Source organism: Bos javanicus, chromosome 3, assembly GCF_032452875.1.
Source record: "Bos javanicus breed banteng chromosome 3, ARS-OSU_banteng_1.0, whole genome shotgun sequence".
Lineage (NCBI taxonomy): Eukaryota > Metazoa > Chordata > Mammalia > Artiodactyla > Bovidae > Bos > Bos javanicus.
Genome location: NC_083870.1, coordinates 103986805 through 104008181, shown reverse-complemented (window position 1 = coordinate 104008181; position 21377 = coordinate 103986805). Strand labels below are relative to the sequence as shown.

General features: G+C 42.7%; 1 protein-coding gene across 2 annotated transcripts in view; it reads right to left on the bottom strand.

Moving 5' to 3' along the window:
- Nucleotides 1–6067: 6067 nt before the first annotated feature.
- The window catches only part of ZMYND12 (zinc finger MYND-type containing 12), a 34738-nt gene continuing 19428 nt past the window's right edge, over nucleotides 6068–21377 (bottom strand). For both annotated transcript variants that reach the window (XM_061412276.1, XM_061412277.1), the window contains exons 4-8: nucleotides 15918–16087; nucleotides 12786–12908; nucleotides 10200–10311; nucleotides 8513–8662; nucleotides 6068–6476 (exon numbers count right to left, since the gene is read on the bottom strand). In XM_061412276.1, coding sequence (XP_061268260.1) covers nucleotides 6355–6476; nucleotides 8513–8662; nucleotides 10200–10311; nucleotides 12786–12908; nucleotides 15918–16087 — 677 coding nt within the window. In that variant the 3' untranslated portion in view covers nucleotides 6068–6354. The remainder of the gene's footprint in view (nucleotides 6477–8512; nucleotides 8663–10199; nucleotides 10312–12785; nucleotides 12909–15917; nucleotides 16088–21377) is intronic.

Below are 21377 nucleotides of genomic sequence, written 5' to 3'. Positions count from 1 at the left end.
CAGCGAACAAAATGGACTGGAATGAGTGAATTTAACTCAGATGACCATCATACCTACTACTGTGGGCAAGAATCCCTTAGAAGAAATGGAGTAGCCATCACAGAGAACAAAAGAGTCTGAAATGCAGTACTTGGATGCAATCTCAAAAATGACAGAATGATCTCTGTTCGGTTCCAAGGCAAACCATTCAATATCATAGACTTGGTAATCCAAGTCTATGCCCCAACTAGTAATGCTGAAGAAGCCAAAGCTGAACGGTTCTATGAAGACCTTCAAGACCTGTTAGAACTAACACCCAAAAAAGATGTCCTTTTCATTATAGGGGACTGGAATGCAAAAGTAGGAAGTCAAGAAACACCTGGAGTAATAGGCACATTTGGCCTTGGAGTACAGAATGAAGCAGAGCAAAGGCTAATAGAGTTTTGCCAAGAGAATGCATTGGTCATAGCAAACACCCTCTTCCAACAACACAAAAGAAGACTACACATGGACATCACCAGATGGCCAACACCGAAATCAGATTGATTATATTCTTTGCAGCCAAAGGTGGAGAAGCTCTATACAGTCAGCAGAAACAAGACCGGGAGCTGACTGTGGCTCAGATCTTGAACTCCTTATTGCCAAATTCAGATTTAAATTCAAGAAAGTGGAGAAAAACACTGGACCATTCAGGTATGACCTAAATCAAATCCCTTACAATTATACAGTGGAAATGAGAAATAGATTTAAGGGACTAGATCTGATAGACAGAGTGCCTGATGAACTATGGATGGAGGTTCATGACATTGTACAGGAGGCAGTGATCAAGACCATCCCCAAGAAAGAGAAATGCAAAAAAGCAAAATGGCTGTCTGGGGAGGCCTTACAAATAGCAGTGAAAAGAAGAGAAGTGAAACACAAAGGAGAAAAGGAAAGATATACCCATCTGAATGCAGAGTTCCAAAGAAAAGCAAGGAGAAATAAGAAAGCCTTCCTCAGCGATCAATACAAAGAAATAGAGGAAAACAACAGAATGGGAAAGACTAGAGATCTCTTCAAAAAAATTAGAGATACCAAGGGAAAATTTCATGCAAACATGGGCTCGATAAAAGACAGAAATGGTATGGACCTAACAGAAGCAGAAGATATTAAGAAGAGGTGGCAAGAATACACAGAAGAACTGTACAAAAAAGAGCTTCACGACCAAGATAATCATGATGCTGTGATCACTCACCTAGAGCCAGACATCCTGGAATGTGAATGGAGAAATTTGGAGGACTCAGCAGTGGCCACAGGACTGGAAAATGTCAGTTTTCATTCCAATCCCAAAGAAAGGCAATGCCAAAGAATGCTCAAACTACTGCACAATTGCACTCACCTCACATGCTAATAAAGTAATGCTCAAAATTCTCCAAGCCAGGCTTCAGCAATATGTGAACCATGAACTTCCTGATGTTCAAGTTGGTTTTAGAAAAGGCAGAGGAACCAGAGATCAAATTGCCAACATCCGCTGGATCATGGAAAAAGCAAGAGAGTTCCAGAAAAACATCTATTTCTGCTTTATTGACTATGCCAAAGCCTTTGACTGTGTGGATCACAAGAAACTGTGGAAAATTCTGAAAGACATGGGAATCCCAGACCACCTGACCTGCCTCTTGAGAAATCTGTATGCAGGTCAGGAAGCAACAGTTAGAACTGGACATGGAACAACAGACTGGTTCCAAATAGGAAAAGGAGTACGTCAAGGCTGTATACTGTCACCCTGTTTATTTAACTTATATGCAGAGTACATCATGAGAAATGCTGGACTGGAAGAAACACAAGCTGGAATCAAGATTGCTAGGAGAAATATCAATAACCTCAGATATGTAGATGACATCACCTTTATGGCAGAAAGTGAAGAACTAAGCCTCTTGATGAAAGTGAAAGAGGAGAGTGAAAAGGTTGGCTTAAAGCTCAGCATTCAGAACACTAAGATCATGGCATCTGGTCCCATCACTTCATGGCAAATAGATGGGGAAACAGTAGAAACAGTGGCTGACTTTATATTTTTGGGCTCTGGAATCACTGCAGATGGTGACTGCAGCCATGAAATTAAAAGACGCTTACTCCTTGGAAGGAAACTTATGACCAACCTAGACAGCATATTAAAAAACAGAGACATTACCTTACCAACAAAGGTCTGGATAGTCATGGCTATGGTTTTCCCAGTAGTCGTGTATGGATGCGAGAGTTGGACTATAAAGAAAGCTGAGTGCTGAAGAATTGATGCTTTTGAACTGCGGTGTTGGAGAAGACTCTTGAGAGTTCCTTGGACTGCAAGGAGATCCAACCAGTCCATCCTAAAGGAGATCAGTCCTGAGTGTTCATTGGAAGGACTGATACTGAAGTCAAAACTCCAATACTTTGGCCACCTGATGTGAAGAACTGACTCATTTGAAAAGACCCTGATGTTGGGAAAGATTGAAAGCAGGGGAAGGGGACGACAGAGGATGAGATGGTTGGATGGTATCACCGATTCAATGGACATGAGTTTGAGTAAACTCTGGGTGTTGGTGATGGACAGGGAGGCCTGGCGTGCTGCAGTCTATGGGTCGCAAGAGTTGGACATGACTGAGCAACTGAACTGAAAGTCAAAAACATTCCTGGAGATAAAGAGAATCACTTCAAAATACAAAAAATAAGGATTCAATTCACCAGGAAAATATTTGAATTTGTATTTGCCTAATAATCAAGTCCAAAAATATGTAATGCAAAAATTGATAGAACTGCAGGAAAATCATATTGGAGGGATTTTATATACCTCTCTCAGAAATAAATTAAAAATTCATCAATAAGATACAGAGTTTGAAAATGTGGGGGAAAAAATTGATTTAATGGACATATATAGGGCCCAATAACTCCATTCTTTACTAGCACACACAAAACAATTACAAATACATATTAACTATACCCTGGGCCATGAAAGAAAACTTAAAATAATTTCTTAAAGTCAAAATTGTACACAGAATATTTTATGATCTCAATAAAATTAAGTTGGAAAACAACAAAGAGGTAATTAAAGTCACCATCTTTTAGAAATTAAGAATCATACTTCTAAATGGCTCATGAGTCATAAAAAATTAAGATCTATTTAGAGCAAATGATAGTAAAAATACTTTTAATAATATGTGGGATCAATGAAAGCAGTATTTAGAGATAAAATTATAGCTTTAAACGCAAATCTTAGAAAAGCAAAAAGACTGAAAATAAATTACTAGACATGATGCAAAAAGCAGAACATTATGGGCCATAACCAAAAGGAAAATCAGTCAACAGGAACAGTAAATTGAAGCAATAATTTTATTAATATACGCAGTGGAGAAGGATTCTTGAAGAAGAATTCAGGTGTGGAAAGAACAGAAAACAGGGAGGAGGGGAAAGAGGCCAGTGACTATCGTAAAGAAGAGAGCTCGAGTTTAACGAAAGGGATGTTGAAGGACTTCTTTAGAATAAGGACTTTCTAATATTTTCCTTTAAATTATCTGCTGAAGAGCTGTTCATCCTTCTCCTCACTCCCCCAAACTTCATTAAAGATCTCTTTGGAAGCGCTGGCTCATATTTGAGGTGAGAATCAAGAAGGAGTTGCGTCCCTAAAGAGATGAAAAAAAGAGCTACAAGACAAGATGTGGGAGGTGTGAAGGTAACTGAAGGTAAAAATGAAAGCAAGAGACAGGTAGAGAAGTAAGGCCTCTGGGACTTCGCAGTCTTTGAGAATCCTAAGTACACCCCAAGGGGATTTTACAGATCCGAAGGGGCAAGGTAGCCAGCGGACTTATTTTTATTAATATTACATGTGTCTGGGTGAATTAATTTCAGTGAGGAATATAAAACTCTCTGATAGGTCCTTTTTTGGGGGGGGGATAGTTAAATTTTTACTGAAGTATCGTTGATTTATAATATTGTGTTAATTTCAGACATACAGCAAAGTGATTCATTTACACAACCATATGTGAGGGAAAATGAGCCATTTCAGGTTGTGTTTATCACCTGGGGAGATGATACAATATACATTTAAAAATTAGGAAACAGAGTGTACGTAAGACTGATCTCTATTAGATATATTTTTATGTCTAGAAAAAATATCCAAAATGTTAGCTATGGCATCTCTCTCTGAGGAGTTCTGAGTGGTTTCTATTTCTTCTTTATATATAACTGTCCGTCATAAGTATGAACACTCCGTAAGTATGTATTTTTTTAAAGTCATGTTGAGGTAACATTTTTTTCTTTTTAAAAAGTTTTTTTAATTGGAGGATAATTTCTTTGCAACATTGTGTTGGATTGATTCCATACAGCAACACGAATCAGCCATAGGTATACATATGTCCCCTCCCTCTTTAGCCTCCCTCATATCTCCCACCCCCATTCCACCCATCAGAGCTCCCTGTGACATCCAGCAAATTCCCACTGTTTTACTTATGGTAATGTATATGTTTCCATGCTACTCTCTCAACTTGTCCCACCCTCTCCTTCCACCGCTGTGTCCATAAGTCTGTTCTCTGTATCTGCATCTCTATTGCTGCCCTACAAATAGATTCATTGGTACCATTATTTTAGATTCCATAAATATGCATTAATACATGATACCTGTTTTTCTGACCTACTTCACTCTGTGTAACAAGCCCTAGGTTCTTTCACCTCATTAGGACAGACTCAAATGTGTTCTTTTCTTGTGGCTGAGTAATATTCCATTGTATATATGTACCACAGCTTCTTTATTCACTCATCTTAAAGCGGACATCTAGGTTGCTTCCAGGTCCTAACTGTTGTAAATAGTGCAGCAGCGAACAGTGGGATACATGCATCTCTTTCAGTCACGGTTTCCTCAGAGTATATGACCAGCAGTGGGACTGTTGAGTCACATGGTAGTTCTAGTCCTGATTTTTAAAGGAATCTCCATATTGTTTTCCATAGCGGCCATATTGGTCCTTCTTTTTTCTAATTTATTTTATTTTTGGCTGCCCTGAGTCTTCATTGCTGCACATGGGCTTTCTCTAATTGCGGCGAGTGGGGGCTACTCTCTGGCTGCAGTGCGCAGTCTTATTGCAGTGGCTTCTCTTGTTGCAGAACGTAGTCTCTAAGGTGGACGGGCTCAGTGGTTGCAGCTCGAAAGCTCTAGAGTGCAGGCTCAGTAATTGGGACACATGGGCCTAGTTGCCCTGTAGCATGGGGAATCTTCCCAGACTAGAGATCAAACCACTGTCCACTGCATTGCAAGGTGGGTTCTTAACCACTGGGCCACCAGGTAAGTCCTTTGACAGGTCCTTGATTTGCATATCCTCTCCCTGGTTTAGATCTATCCAGAAAGCCAAGAGCTAATGGGCAGGCTCCTTGGTGAGTCTGGAGCAAAAATGACTGTGCTAAATGACCAGAGTCCTCAATGGGACAAGCTGATAGTCAGGGCCATACCTGGGCCATCTTAGAATGTAAGGATGAGGTTGAGTGTGTGGGGGCAGTGAGTGTGTGGGGGCAGGGGGTCACAGAGCTAGTATGTGAGGAAGCTAGGATTTGAACCAGGCATGTCTACTCCAGTGCCTGCACTCTATCCCCGACATCACAGGAGACCTTCCAGAGTACTTCTGCCCTAGAAAGCAGAGATGACTCGCATCCACTTCAAATAACTCTCTGAGGAAAGAGACACCAGCTTGAAAGGGTAATTTAACCCATCTATACTGGAGCTCCTTGAAAGGCCCCATGGGCCTTATCTGCCCAAGACCTACAATTTAGGTCTGCATTTTGCAATTTCCTTTCTATGTGTCACACATCCTTTTTGTTCCTCCATTCCTCCTTTACTGCCTGCTTTTCCATTAAGTGGATCTTTTCTAGTGTGCCATTTTAATTTCTTTGTTGATTTTAACTGTTTTTAGAGTAATCTTCTTAGTGATTGCTCTAGGAATCATAATGGGCATTTTAATCACAATCTACCTCAAATTAATGCTAACTTAATTACAGCAGAATAGAGGAACTTTACTCCAATATAGCTCTAATCCCTACCCCTTTCTTTGGCAAAGAGCTATGAAGCATGAATCACTGGGAGACCTCTGAGAAATAGGATAAACTATTTGCAGTTTAATTATGAATACCTTGTTAGTGAACTGACAGCACATTATTCAAAGTTGTACAAAGTCATAATAAACAAGAGTTTTACTGATCTCTGTGCCAAAAGCTCTACATTCCCCCAACATATGCTGTGTAACAATAAAAACACAGCTACGAATGCAGTCCCAGGGGAATGGGGTGGGTACTTCAGCAATTCATAGCACCTCACTGCCCCTATGCAAGGCTGAAATATATGAGATGCTCAATCATCCCTGATTGAGCACAGCTCATGGGTCACTAAGTAATGGGTTGAGCTTCCTCAACTGAGATGAGATTTAGTAAGTCTTGAATGGTGTTTTGTTCCTGGACACTCAGCTTCTGTTTTTTGGCTAGATGGAGGGCTCTCAAGGCATATTCCTCTGCCTGAAAGAGAATTGCAGAGACAAAAGGAAATTGTCACAGAAAAGTATTATATTGGAAGCCCCATCTCTGCTCAGCCCCAGAAACACGGGCAAGGATCCTTCAACTTCTCACACCACCCACTGAGCTCTTTGTGAAAACTTGTGAACATATGAACTAGGTCTTCCTAGCTAGCCTCACGTGTGGGATGAGGGTGAGAGAGGTCAGGGAACAGGACAATCTGGATGCTGAATTTCTGAGTTTATAGTGGACAAAGTCTCTTTTCTCCATCTCAGGGCCCTTTGAACCAACACTGAGAGGCATAGAGGTGAGAGGTGCCACCAGTAAATTGCCATCTGGGGAGTCCGGGTGGCCCAGAGTCTTGATTTAGACAGAAGTTTCACAGGACATCTTGAGACAGACTCCGGCTCATCTTTCCTTCCTTGCTACCTTCTCTTCTTTCCTCCCTCTCTGCCTTCCTTTCCCCTTTCCCTCCTTTCTTTCAATAAACATTTATTGAATGGCTACTGTGTTTCAGAGACTGTGACTATAGGCAGAAATTCCTAACCTTGTGAAATTTACTATATAGCAGGAGAGAGAGGCAATAAACAAGACAAATAAGTAGAATATGATGGTGTCTTAAATAGTGATTCATGCTAAGAGAAAAAACTAAAGCAGGCAGGAGGACAGAAAGCATTAGCGATGGCAATGCTGCTACTGCTGCTGCTGCTAAGTCGCTTCAGTCGTGTCCAATGGGGGTTGTCATTTCAGACAGAGGACAGGGAAAGCCTTATTCAAGAGCAGATAGCTGATTCCAGACCTGAAGGAAGCAAGGTACCAATCTGAGTAGACAGAGGTGGCCCTTTCTTCTAAGAACCTCTTGCAGATCTAACATCCTTAAAATACCTTGGAGGAATGACTTCTTTGAGTAGAAAATGGGACCCTGAAATGCAGAGGTTTTGTCCACAGTAAACCTGGAAATGCAATGAAAATGCTTCTCTGTGCCCTGACCCCGCTCACCTCCATCCCACATGGGGTGGCTGTCCCTCCTTCATGCTCCCGCAGCGCCCCAGGCTTTGTTATCTCTGTTGTAACCCTCTGATCCGGAACTCCTCCAGGCCCTGGTGTACAGTAGGTGCTTAGTAAAAGTTTGCAGACAATTGGAAAGAATGAAGGAAGGAAGGCAGGAAGGGAACAGGGGAAGGACATCTTAACTTTTCCCATGTCACCTGCACAAAATTGCCTCCTCCAACCAACCCTCTCTCCTCTTTCCTCTTGCCTGCTTTGTTTTTCTTTGTACAGCTTTTCTCTCTGAAACTATATTACACATTTATGTGTTTGTTTATTGTGACTTCCCCTCCTCCAGAAGAGCATAAGTCCCATGGAAATAGGCAACTTGGCTGGTGGCTCACCACTGTACCCTCAGCCTCCAGAACCATCCTTTGCACATGGAAGAAGTTCAATAAATTGTTGAATTAGTGGATCAATCAATAAATCAAGAAACCTGAGATTTGCCACTTACTCTATAAGAAATTTGGCAAATAACGGACCCATTCTGTGCCTCAGTTCCTTACCTGTAAAGTGGGGATGATAAAAGACTTACTTTGTAAGGTTGATATGAGAATTACATGTGATACTTCATGTAAAGTACTTAGGCTAGTGACTGGCTTGTAATAAGCACTCAAAAATGATTACCTTTGGAATTGTTTCTGCCTGGATCCCTCCAGCAGCAGGGAACTCACTATCACTGTGTAGTTAGAGTGACTGCTCCATTTCCCCAAGAACTCCCCAGAGCCCTTCTTTCCTGCAGGCCTCCCAGCACTGCCCAGCCTCAGTTTACCTCTGTGACCCTATGGTGGTCCCCTTGAAGGAAGAAGGCAATCCTGTTTTCATTGTGCAGTTGGACTTAACACAGGGGAAATGTCATGAGTGTCTGAACTTTTTTGGAGTCAGGGCTTACTCTGAGGACAAAAGCTAGTGCAGCTGGACAAAACAGCTGAATCCAACCAGAGGAATTTCTCCCTCTGTTTTAGACTTGCTGCTTTTCTAGGGGAACTTGCCTTTGAAGAATTCATCATCAGGAAGTAAAGCATGAACAGAATTTTGAGAACAAAGATCGTTTTTTGGGGGGCTTTGTTAGATGTAGATTCTCGAATGTTCAAGATTGAAGTCAGGATCTGAATAGCTTCTGCTTCCTGGGCTTCATCTGCAATGGAAAGAAAGGGAGAAAAGAGGAAGCAGGCCCTGGGGCAGCGGTGTCTACCCTCAGGGTTAAGCACTGAGCAGTTAGGGCACTCGGCCTTCAGGCAGTTCACCAGCTTTGTCCAATGTGCCATCATCAGAGTAAACTGAAAGAAAAAAAAAAAGTTCATTCCTACAGGTCCCTGAGTTGCTTAGCTTGCTTTCTTTCAGAGTCCTAGATTTCTCAGGCCCCCCAGTACAGGGAATTTGTCCTGGTGTGATTCCTTGGGTTCAATTCAGTTTCCACTCTACATCAAGAGGAGGGAGACAGGCTTCTGGCAGCCACAGAATCTTAATTCTTCTTCCCCAAATCCAAAGATGCTTAAGCAACAACATTTCTGCTTTCCCCACGTGAGGCTAAGCTAAGAGAAAAAGACAGAAAAGACATACACTATAATGTTAAAGTTGACACTCTTTGGATAGCTATGATTTTCAAGTTTTATGCTTTAACATGAACCACTTTTATAATGAGAGAAAAGTCAATAAAGTTATGAATTTTTTGAAGCTTAGCTCAAAACTTCTCCTCCAAGAAGTCTTCCTTTTTCAAAACCATCCAACTGTCCTCATTTCTTCATTCTGGGACTCACCTTGTAATATAATTTGTACTTGTTGAAGTTCTTTTCTTCCACATAGTTTCTGTCTCACTCACTACACTGTTTGTCTCTTTTGAGCAGAAACTAGATCCTGCATCAATTTTTATGATCTCAGAAGGAACGGTGCTGTGTTCAGTCCTCAGCTCTTTGCTGAGCTGAGGATACAGAGATGACTCAGAATCCACCATGCCACTGAGAAGCTCACAGTCCAGTAAAGGAAGAGGATGAGGCTCCAGAACAAATGAGCAATTGGACTTCTGTGTGGACACTCATGTGTCCTGGGAGGATAACACATAAAAAAAAATGGATGCTGTGCAAAAATCTCAGGGGGTTCTAGCAGGGTTTTCTTTCCTTCCAAATCTGTCCCTCATTAACCCCACTGGAAAGATTGTGTGTGATGCTGTGGTGCTGTGATGTGTTAAGTCACTCCAGTTGTATCTGACTCTGTGCGACCCTATGGACCGTAGCCCACCAGGCTCCTCTGTCCATGGGATTCTCCAGGCAAGAATACTGGAGTGGGTTGCCATGCGTTCCTCCAGGGGATCTTCCTGACTCAGGAATCAAACCCACGTCCCCTGAATTGGCAGGCAGGTCCTTTACCACTAATGCCACCTGGGGAGCCCATGAGTGCTGCTGCTGCTGCTGCTGCTTCTAAGTCGCTTCAGTCGTGTCCGACTCTGTGCAACCCCAGAGACGGCAGCCCACCGGTAATGCTAGCGACCTGAATTTTTCACAACATTGGCCAAATCTCTTTGATTCCTCTGTCTCAATTTGCCCATCTGCAAAATAGGGAAGATGGCACGGATGCAGCCCACGACAGGGACAGCTGCTCTCCCTCTGAGGGGCAAAGTCTATGGATCAGAAGAAATGAAGTCACTGCTCTGTTTCCCAGGAAGAATTGCCACTTACCCAAGCCAGTGTCAGTCTCAAATCGTTTGCCCAGTAGATCTATTTGTTGGATGCGAGCCTGTGAGAGGACTTGATAGTGATCGTTCAAATATTTGTTCCAGATCTCAGAGACCTGTTGGGAAAGGAGATGGTAATCAGACAAGCAGGCTGGACTTTAGCCATTAACCAGCCATTTGAGAGGGCAGAACCTCTGGCCAGGCTTTCTGACCATCTACAGACTCCCCATTTCATTGTGCCTGGAGGCAGGGGGAGCCCTAGGAGCCCAAAGGTGCTTGCCCAAGGTAAGTGTGACAAATGCTGGGCTGCGAAGGGCACATGGCAGGTTGATCTGGGGACAGCCCTGGTGGGGTCTAATTATAACAGCTGCCATGTATGTATGAATACCAAGAGGAGAAAGAGGATGGGATGAACTGGGAGATTAGGATTGACATATACACTACTATGGTGGTTCGCCTGAGCATGCACTCACACATGTTTAAAATAGATAACTAATGAGAACCTGCTATACAGCAGAGGCAACTCTACTCAGTGCTCTGTGGTGACCTAAATGGGAAGTGGCAGCTCTTCCTAGGAAGCAGAGCAGCGACTTCACCTCTTCTGATCCATAGACTTTGCCCCTCAGAGGGAGAGCAGCTGTCCCTGTCATGGGGCGCATCCATGCCATCTTCCCTATTTTGCAGATGTGCAAACTGAGACAAAGAAATCAAAGAGATTTGGCCAGTGTTGTGAAAAATTCAGGTCCCTAGCATCACCCATGAAGGCGATGGCATCCCACTCCAGTACTCTTGCCTGGAAAATCCCATGGACAGAGGAGCCTGGTAGGCTGCAGTCCATGGGGTCGCACAAAGTCGGACACGATTGAAGCGACTTAGCAGCAGCAGCAGCAGCATCCATGGGCTTCCCAGGTGGCGCTAATGGTAAAGAACCCGCCTGCCAATTCAGGAGACATGGTTTTGATTTCTGAGTCAGGGAGATCCCCTGGAGGATGGTGGTTTAGGTGGTGAAGAAATCCGCCTGCCAATGCAGGAGCTGCAGGAGACCCAGGTTCAATCCTTGGGTTGTGAAGATACCCTGGAGGTGGAAAGGGCAACCCACCCCAGTATTCTTGCTGGGATAATCCCATGGATAGAGAAGACTGGTGGGCTATAGTTCATGGCGTTGCAAAGAGTCAGACATGACTCAACACCTGAGCACACATGACTCAACCCACTCACACATGTGTAAAATAGATAACTAATGAGAACCTATGCATAGCAGAAGGAATTCTACTCAACGCACTGTGGTGACCTAAATGGGCAGGAAATCCAAAAAAAGGGGATATATGTATACATATAGCTGATTCACTTTGCTGTACAGCAGAAACGAACATAATATTGTAAACCAACTATACTCCAATAAAAATTAATTTACAAAATAAGGTTTAAATATATTCTTTAAAAAAATGACTGCCATATGTTGAGCACATACAACTTCCTTTACATCCTCCCAACATCCCAACTGAAGTCTTATTCTTATTACTCCCAATTCATAGATAATTAAACTGAGGCTCAGAAAAGTTAAGATCACACTTGACTCTTGGTAAGAGCTGCTATGTGACACAGCCAAGGTTTAAATTCAAGTCTGCCTGATTCCAGAGCTCTTTTTTTTTCAGCTACATCACAATGCCTTGTCCTCAGAAGTGGGTGTAAAATATGAATAAACAGTCACTGCATGAGAGCCTCGGAGAAGGCGATGGCACCCCACTCCAGTACTTTTGCCTGGAGAATCCCAGGGATGGGGGAGCCTGGTGGGCTGCCGTCTGTGGGGTCGCACAGAGTCGGACACGACTGAAGCGACTTAGCAGCAGCAGCATGAGAGCCTATACCACATGCAAAAATGGTTATTTGCAAAGTAAGGTGTATATGAACATAACCAACATTTTAATATATTGGAAACAGTTTTAAATATTTCACAGGTAAAGATGGACATTTTAAAGTGCTTTCATGTTCTTAGATCCCTTCACAGGACCTTCCCACAATCAATTTTGCTTAAAAACCTAATCTCCTCTATCCCACACTTCAACATGACCACCTTAGCTTGCTGCTAGGGATATGACAGTATGTGTGTGTGTGTGTTAGTTGCTCAGTCGTGTTTGACTCTCTGCGACCCCACGGACTGTAGCCTGCCAGGCTTCTCTGTCCATGGGATTCTCCAGGAATACTGGAGTGGATTGCCATTCCCTTCTCCAGAGGATCTTCCTGACCCAGGGATCAAGCCCTGGTCTCCTGCATTGCAGGCAGATTTTTTACCATTTGAGCTCCAGGGAAACCCTATGACAGAGTATATGGCAGTCTGTTTGGAGGGGTTTTGTTCTTATTGACCCATAATTTGTTATTTGCTCACTGCTCTATGAATGCTAAGGACTAAACTATTCCGGTAGAGGAGAAACAAAGAAAGAGAAGTGGAATATATCATGTATTAAGCTATGTGACCTTGGGCCAGTCACTTCATTCTGTCTGTGTCTCGAATTTCTCATGAATGGTCTGACACCAGGTTCAAGATATAAGGCCTAAGTATCAAGGCTTAGCTCCCGTATTCCCAACTCACCTTGGTGTACAATGTGTCTGCCAGGTCCAACTTTTTAAGGCCATTGAAGATATTAGCCAGGTGGAAGTAGCCGCCTGAGGCCCTGATGTGCTCTGTTCCAAATGCACAACTGGCAAAATAAATCTATAGCAGAAGGAAGAAAGAGAGTGCTTGAGTTTTCTTTGTAAATCATATGTCTGATAAAGGACGTGTATCCAGAGTCTATAGAGAATTTTTACAACGCCTCATTTAAAAATGGGCAAAGGATCTGAACAGACATGTCACCAAAAAGATATACCAATGACTAATAAGTACGTGAAATAATGCTCAGTGTGATTAGTCACTGAGGAAATGCAAAATAAAACCCACAATGAGCTACATCTTTACACACACAATAACGGCTCTAATTAAAAAGACAGAAAATCACATATACTGGCAAAGATATGGCAAAAATGGAATCCTCTTGTCCATTGCTGGTGGGAATATAAAATGATGAGGCCTCTGTGGAGGACAGTTTGCCAGTCCTCAAAAAATTAAACATAGTTTAATCACCATAGTTTATTGACCCAGCAATTCTATTCTTAGGCATATATCCAACAGAAATAAAAACATTCCCTGATAGCTCAGTTGGTAAAGAATCCGCCTGCAATGCAGGAGACCCCAATTTGATTCCTGGGTCGAGAGATCCACTGGAGAAGGCATAGGCTACCCACTCCAGTATTCTTGGGCTTCCCTTGTGGCTCAGCTGGTAAAGAATCCATCTGCAATGTGGGAGACCTGGGCTTGATCCCTGGGTTGGGAAGATCCCCTGGAGAAGGGAAAGGCTACCCACTCCAGTATTTTGGCCTGGAGAATTCCAGGGACTGTATAGTCCATGGGGTTGCAAAGAGTCAGACACAACTGAGCGACTTTCACTTTCTTCACACAAAGACTTATATACAAATGCTCATAATCAGTATTATTTATAATAGGCAAAAGATGGAAATAACCCCAATGTCCATCAACTGGTGAAGGGTAATTGTGGTATATCTACATGAGAGTCAACTATAAGATAAATGAAGTGTTGATATATACACAACAACATGGGTGAAGCTCAAAATAACTATGCTAAGTGAAAGAAGTTAGATGCAAAAGATCACATATCATTGTTTATATTAAATGTGTATGCTGCTGCTGCTGCTAAGTCGCTTCAGTCGTGTCCGACTCTGTGCGACCCCAGAGACGGCTAAATGTGTATATTAAAGGTAAATCTAGAGGGATAGGAAGGGGCATGAGAAATGGTTGCAAATGGACATGAGGGCTCTCTTTAGGGTGAACACTGGATTGTGTTGATGGTTACACAACTTTGTAAGTTTATTAAGAAATCATTGAATTGTACACTTAATTGTACATACCATTGAATTTTATGGTATGTATCAATAATTTGTTTTTTTTTTTTTAAACTTAGGCTGAGGAATCTGAGCTTGATCTAATGCTAGCTGTGTGGTCCAGCTCAAGACAGAATGTGCTTCTGCTTGATTTGTTGGAGGTTGTAGAGTATAGAGAGGAAACACAAATGAAGAAGTGCATGAGTCAAGCTCCTAGGTGGAAGTAGATGGTACCCTTACAAGTATTCCCTGAGGACGGTTTAATAAAAGGTTTACCTCCAGAGACGTGGAAGGGGTAAGGAACCAATGAGAGTTAGTCAAGCACTGGGGACTGTGCTATTGAGACTGTTACAGTAAGAGACTGGTACAGTCCAAACTCCTGAGAAAACCAGGGGAGAAAGCAGGGCTACCAGAGCCAGAGAGAGAGCTGCAGATGAAGGCTACCTGACGGGAGCTGTGGCTACGAGGAGCACTTCCCTTGCCAGAAGTGCGCTGGTGCAGAAAGGCAGCAGAGAGTAAATACCTCACCCTCTGTCTCCTCAGAACCTCCTCTGCCATGCCTCTCACTCCCCAGATGCAACTGAGGCCAGAGAGCAGTGAAGTCCAGGTTCTACAGTCCATAAAGGTCAGCCTTCCAGGGCTGAGTAGAGCAAAGAATGGATCTGGGGTAAGGGGATATGGAGAATAACCAACATAGCAAGGTTTCCAGCAAACTTAGGGACATCGTTCAGTGGCACGCAACCAGAGGGAAGGCTGCCCAATGGAGAGGCTCAAGAAAGACTCAGCCTTCATTGAGACTGCAGTCTCACCCCAACCTCATCCAGATTTCAGGCTCAGGAACTCCTCTCTGGTAATATTGTCCCATGTGCTGTGCTGTGCTGTGCTAAGTTGCTTCAGTCATGTCCAACTCTTTGTGACCCTATGGACTGTAGTTCACCACACTCCTGTGTCTATGGGATTCTCCAGGCAAGAATACTAGAATGGCTTGCCATGCCCTCCTCCAGGGGATCTTCCTGACCCAGGGATTGAATTCATGTCTCTTTCGTCTCCTGCATTGGCAGGTGGGTTCTTTACCACTAGTGCCACCGGGGAAGTCCCAATATGGTCCAATATTGAAATCCTAATAGAAACCTTTGGAAGAACAGCTCAATCATCACCCTCTAAACTGTCTAAACCATACAGAGTTCTATAGTTTACAAATCACTTTCACACAACGTCAGGTCATTTAAATGTAATTACCACACTCTGAAGAAAAGATGTTGATGTTACTTATAAAAATAATAGCCAAAGTACTGCACAAAGTACTGCAAAATAATAGCCAAAAATAATAAGACAGCCAAATGCCCTGCTGTCTTATTCATCTCTGCAATTTCTTTGTGTTTGGACCCAATGAGGCAGAGACTAGTTTATGGTTTCTGTCTTACAGGTGATGAATGACGTGAAATAATTTATATCCAAGTCTATGTGCCTGGTGAAAAGACACCACTAGAACGAGAAGGAAAGCCCATAAAGCATCTTAATCAGGATGGTCTTCTGCCTCCCTTTATCATCCTCAGGGCAACTGAGGATTGGGAAGTAATGTGATGTGGGCAAGGATGTACAGACAAAAAGTGGAAAGTTCTGAACTCAGGTTGTTAGAATTGTGTTCTTGCTAATAGTCCACCAAACAAATACTTGTAAACAGAAAGTTTCAGAGAAACGCTCAGTAAAAAGAAAACAGCAATAAACAACAACCAAACAGAGGTGTTCGCAGATACATTCAGGTGTCGTAATTTAGCTTGTTTACATCATTGGCCAGATGATAGCGGGCTTCCTCGTAGTTTTCCTTAGCCATGTAGAGAAGTCCCAGGTTCCGATGCAGTAAGGAGTGGATGGCATAACTACATTCGGTTGATTTGAGGACTGTCCACTGAGCTTGGGATAGATATTCCTCAGCCTGGACGACCCGGCCCAGACCTGCCCAAAAGAAATAAAGATTGTAATTCATATCCTGGCCAGAGAACACATGTTGAAAGATGAGTCATCACCCATTCACTCATTTACTCATTGACTTAAAATACTGATTGACACAAAAAACCCTGTACATGAATGTTTTTAGCAGCCGATTCATAATAGCCAAAATATAGAATTTAAATGTCCACCAACTGGTGCGTAAATATACAAAATATGGTCTTTCCATATTTGTTAGTGGCATATCATTCAGGCACAAAAGGAATGAAGAACTGATACATACTACAACACAGATGAACCTTGAAAATACTGTACTGAGTGAAAGAAGTCAGAGACAAAAAGCCACATATTGTACAGTTCCGTTAATGTGAAATTTCTAGAATAGGTAAATCCACAGAGACAGAAAGTGGATTAGTAACTGGCCAGGGACTGTACTCCAATATTTTGGCCACCAGATGTGAAGAGCCACCTCATTGGAAAAGACCCTGATGCTGGGAAAGATTGAAGGCAGGAGGAGAAGGGGACGACAGAGGATGAGATGATTGGATGGCACCACCCACTCAATGGACGTGAGTGTGAGAAAACTCCAGGAGATAGTGAAGGACAGGGAAGCCTGGCATGCTGCAGTTCATGGGGTCGCAGAGGGTAGGACATGACTGAGCAACTGAACAGCAAAAACAGGGACTGTAGGCATGGGGACTGAGGTGTGACTGCCCATGGTATTGGGTTTCATTTTGGGGTAACAAAAATGTTCCTGCATTAGATGTGATAATGGTTGCACAATCTTGTGAATATACTAAAGCTACAGAATGGTACTTTAGAAGGGTGAATTTTATGGTACATGGACTATATCTCAATTTTAAAATATATGTATATTCATATTCAATACCTTCCATGTGCCTTGTGTGAAGTGATAGGAATTCAAGGATGAAATTTTACAGGGAATGAATGAGTGACATGGAAACAAGAATATTCATTGTTTTTGTTGTTCAGTCGCTCAGTCGTGTCCAACTCTTTGTGACCCCATGGACTGCAGCATGCAAGGCTTCCCTGTCCTTTACCATCTTTCAGAGTTTGCTCAAACTCATGTCCAGTGAGTCAGTGATGCCATCCAACCATCTTCTCCTCTGTTGTCCCCTTCTCCTCCTGCCTTCAGTCTCTTTCCCAGCATCAGGGTCTTTTCTAATGAGTCAGCTCTTCACATCAGGTGGCCAAAGTTTTGGAGCTTCAGCTTCAGCATCAGTCCTTCCAATGAATATTCAGGACTGATTTCCTTTAGGATTGACTGGTTTGATCTCCTTGCAGTTCAAGGGACTCTCGAGAGTCTTCTCCAACACCACACACAGTTCAAAAGCAAAAATTCTTCAATGCTCAGCCTTCTTTATGGTCCAACTCTCACATTCATACATGACTACTGGAAAAACCATAGCTTTGATCAAGCAGACCTTTGTTGGCAAGGCAATGCCTCTGCTTTTTAATATGCTGTCTAGGTTGGTCACAGCTTTTCTTCCAAGGAGCAAGCATCTTCTAATTTCATGGCTGCAGTCACCATCTGAAGTGATTTTAGAGCCCAGGAAAATAAAGTCTGCCACTGTTTCCATTGTTCCCCTACGTATTTGCCATGAAGTGATGGGACCAGATGCCATGATCTTAGTGTTTTAAATGTTGAGTTTTAAGCCAGCTTTTTCACTCTCTTCTTTCACCTTTGTCAAGAGGCTCTTTAGTTCTTCGCTTTCTGCCATAAGGGTGGTGTCATCTGCATATATGAGGTTATTTCTCCCAGCAATCTTGATTCTAGCTTGTGTTTCATCTAGCCTGGCATTTCACATGATGTACTCTGCTTATAAGTTAAATAAGCAGGGTGCCATAATCTAGCCTTGACATACTATTTTCCCAATTTGGAATCAGTCCATTGTTCCATGACCAGTTCTAACTGTTGCTTCTTGACCTGCATACAAGTTTCTTAGGAGGCAGGTAAGGTGGTCTGGTATTCCCATCTTTTTAAAGAATTTTGCACAGTTCTTTCTGATCCACACAGTCAAATGCTTTAGCATAATGAAGCAGAAATAGATGTTTTTCTGGAATTCTCTTGGTTTTTCTATGATCCAATGGGTGTTGGCAGTTTGATTTCTGGTTCCTCTGCCTTTTCTAAATCCAGCTTGAACTTCTGGAAGTTCTTGTTCACGTACTGTCGAAGCCTCGCTTGGAGAATTTTGAGCATTACTTTGCTAGTTGTGAGATGAGTGAAATTTTGTGGTAGTTTGAACATTCTTTGGCACTGCCTTTCTTTGGGGTTAGAATGAAAACTGACCTTTTCCAGTCCTGTAGCCACTGCTGAGTTTTCCAAATTTGCTGACATATTGAGTGCATCACTTTAACAGCATCATTTTTTAGGATTTGAAATAGCTCAGCTGGAATTCCATCACCACTACTAGCTTTGCTCATAGTGTAAATAAGTACACTATTATATTTGTAATATATACTAGTATATTCATAATATCTGTAGTATATTCCTAATATAGTATAAATGCAATCATAGTAACATTATAAGGTTTTCAAGTAGAACAAAATTGTTTAGTCACTAAGTTGTGTCTGACTCTTTTTTGACCCCATGGACTATAGCCCACCAGTCTCCTAGGTCCATGAAATTTCCCAGGCAAGAATACCATAGTGGGTTGCCATTTCCTTCTCCAGAGGATCTTTCCAACCCAGCGATCAAACACACATCTCTTGCATCCCCTGCATTGGCAGATGGATTCTTTACCACTGAGCCACCAGGGAAGTGTTTAATTCTATGGGTAAGGTAGAGGGGGACAATGGAGTGGAGAGAGGCATGGTCAGCGCTTTGGACTGAATGTTTGTGTCTCCTCAAAATTCATATATTGGAGCTCTAATCCCCAGTGAGAGGGTAATTGGAAGTTGAGCCTCTGGGAGTTAATTCGATTATGAGGGTAGAGCCCTCATAAATGGGATTAGTGCCCTTACAAGAAGAGACATGAGAGAGATGATCTCGCTTTTGGCCTTGTGAAGATACACCAAGAGAAGGCAGCTGTCAGCAAGTTAGGAATTGGATTCTTACCAGATGCCAGCTCTGTTGGCACCTTGATCTTAAACTTGTAGCCTCTAGAACCGTGAGAAATAAATGTTTGTTTAAGTCATCCAGTCTATGGTATTTTTTATACCAACCAAGCTAAGATAGAAAAGTCTAAGCTAGGCTTGGAAGATGATTATGTTTTCCAGATAAAGAAAAGAGGGCATCCCAGGCAGAATGAACACATACGCAAAGCCTAGAGATATGAAGTAGTATGCTGTGTTTAGAGAATTATACGTTTTTCTGTGAAGCCAGAGCACAGAGTATAAGGGATCGAGTGGCAGGGAATGAGTAAAGAGGCAGGCAGGGCACAGATCATGGAGGGCTTAGTAAGTCATGCCAAGGAGCTTGCTGCATGGGGATAAAAATTAGAGAAATTTCAGAAAGGGAGAAAGAACTGGATTTAGATTTAGAAGAATCCTCTGGAACTGTGTGGAGGAGAAATCAGAGGGGAAAAGGAAGAGTAAAACACTCATCCAAAGACTTTTGAAATAGTTCCAGCAAGTACTTGAAGCCAGAACTAAGGCAGTGAATAAGGATGGAGAAAATAAAAAAAGACATTTAGGAGCTAGAATGATTTTGGTGGTTAACCATGTCACATGGTTAAGTGAAAGTCATCTTTATTTCTGATAGTCAGATATTCTCGACACCTAAACCTTTTTGTTTAGCTGTAAAGATATATAACAGTTTCCTGCCTACCTCCTGCTTGCCTCCTAGGGAGATTGTGAGAACCGAACAGAAAACTACTCTGAGGGCATCTGCAGAGCAGGAGGCACGACCTCACATGGAATGAAGTATTCCATGTGCTGAAAGCTGCAGGAGAAATGGTATCAGTAAAGGGTCGGAAGATGAGGACCCAGACCCCTCCAAAGTCAACCTTCTGTTCTTGGCACTTCCTCCCAGGTATACTTCGTATGTAAGCACTGCTTTATTCTAGTCGTAATCATACAGCACTGAATTACTGGAGGAGAGGTGAGGAAGAAGCAGTCAACAAGAAGCAGCAAGTAATTTTGCCTGAGTGATGCTCACACTAAAATTGGAAAACATTAGAATCGAGAAGTCTTGGCCCAGGATCCTGGCTCATGTTAATTAAATAGGCAAGTCAAATTTTCCAACTGGATTTTGTCTAAAAATTAAGAGCTTTAGACTGAGGCTTTCTCAAATTTAAAGAAGCAAATGACTCCTTACTAAGATGTTTGCGTACATATGTACTCAGTCATTAAGTCATGCCCGACTCTTTGGGATCCCATGGACTATAGCTCGCCAGGCTCCCCTGTCCATGGGACTTTCCAGGCAAGAATACTGGAGTGGCTTGCCATTTCCTCCGCCTGGGGATCTTCTCAGCCCAGGGATTGAACCTGTGTCTCCTGCAGTGGCAGGCAGATTCTTCACTGAGCCACCTGGGAAATCTAGCTAAGATGTTTAAGCTCAGGAAAAAATTGGTAGACGGTATTGATATCTATTGAAAATTTAAATTTTTCACGTCCAGTTCTCATTTACAGAGATATTGCTGGAAAAAGAAGGCCCCTAGGCCAAGCTGAACCACATTTAAACAAGGATCAGTACCAAAGGAAAAAGGGTATTGCGAGAAAAAAAAAAAAGGACAAGGCTGCAAATTCAGAGAGCAGGATATAATGAGGTGAGCAGATCAAGCTGTGACAAGCAGGTCGGAATTAAGACTGTGACCCATGAGTGGGTGAGCTCAGGCATGCCCTCCTCCATACAGTGCTTACCTAGAGAGGTGCAGGGATAGAGTGGAGGTAACAGAGACATCAGGAAGGGAGACTATCCTACAGGGCAATTTGCAGAGCATACACAGTAGAGAGAGAAAGGATGGCCAGTTAAGGAACAGTGGTACTTGTCTCAAGGGGGAGTCAGCAGGCTTACATTGGGTTGTGGAGATCCGAGATATATTATGTGGAAGATTTTGCAGGACTTGGTGCTGAAAGTAAAGAAGCCCAGAATAAAAGTCACGAATAATTCAAAGGTGTGGCTGGGAAGCGCCCAGGGGAAGAAAAAGGAATCAGCATTTAATGAGGGCCTGCCTTACACTATGCCTTCCACTAGCCTTCCACCAGGCGAGGCCACCTGCATCTGTGATTACATCTGCAAACAACCCTGCAAAAGAAATATCAGAGGAGGAAACTGCATGCCTTCAGTTAATCTAAGTTCATCAGATCTGTCCAGTGTCTACCAGTCTGCCAG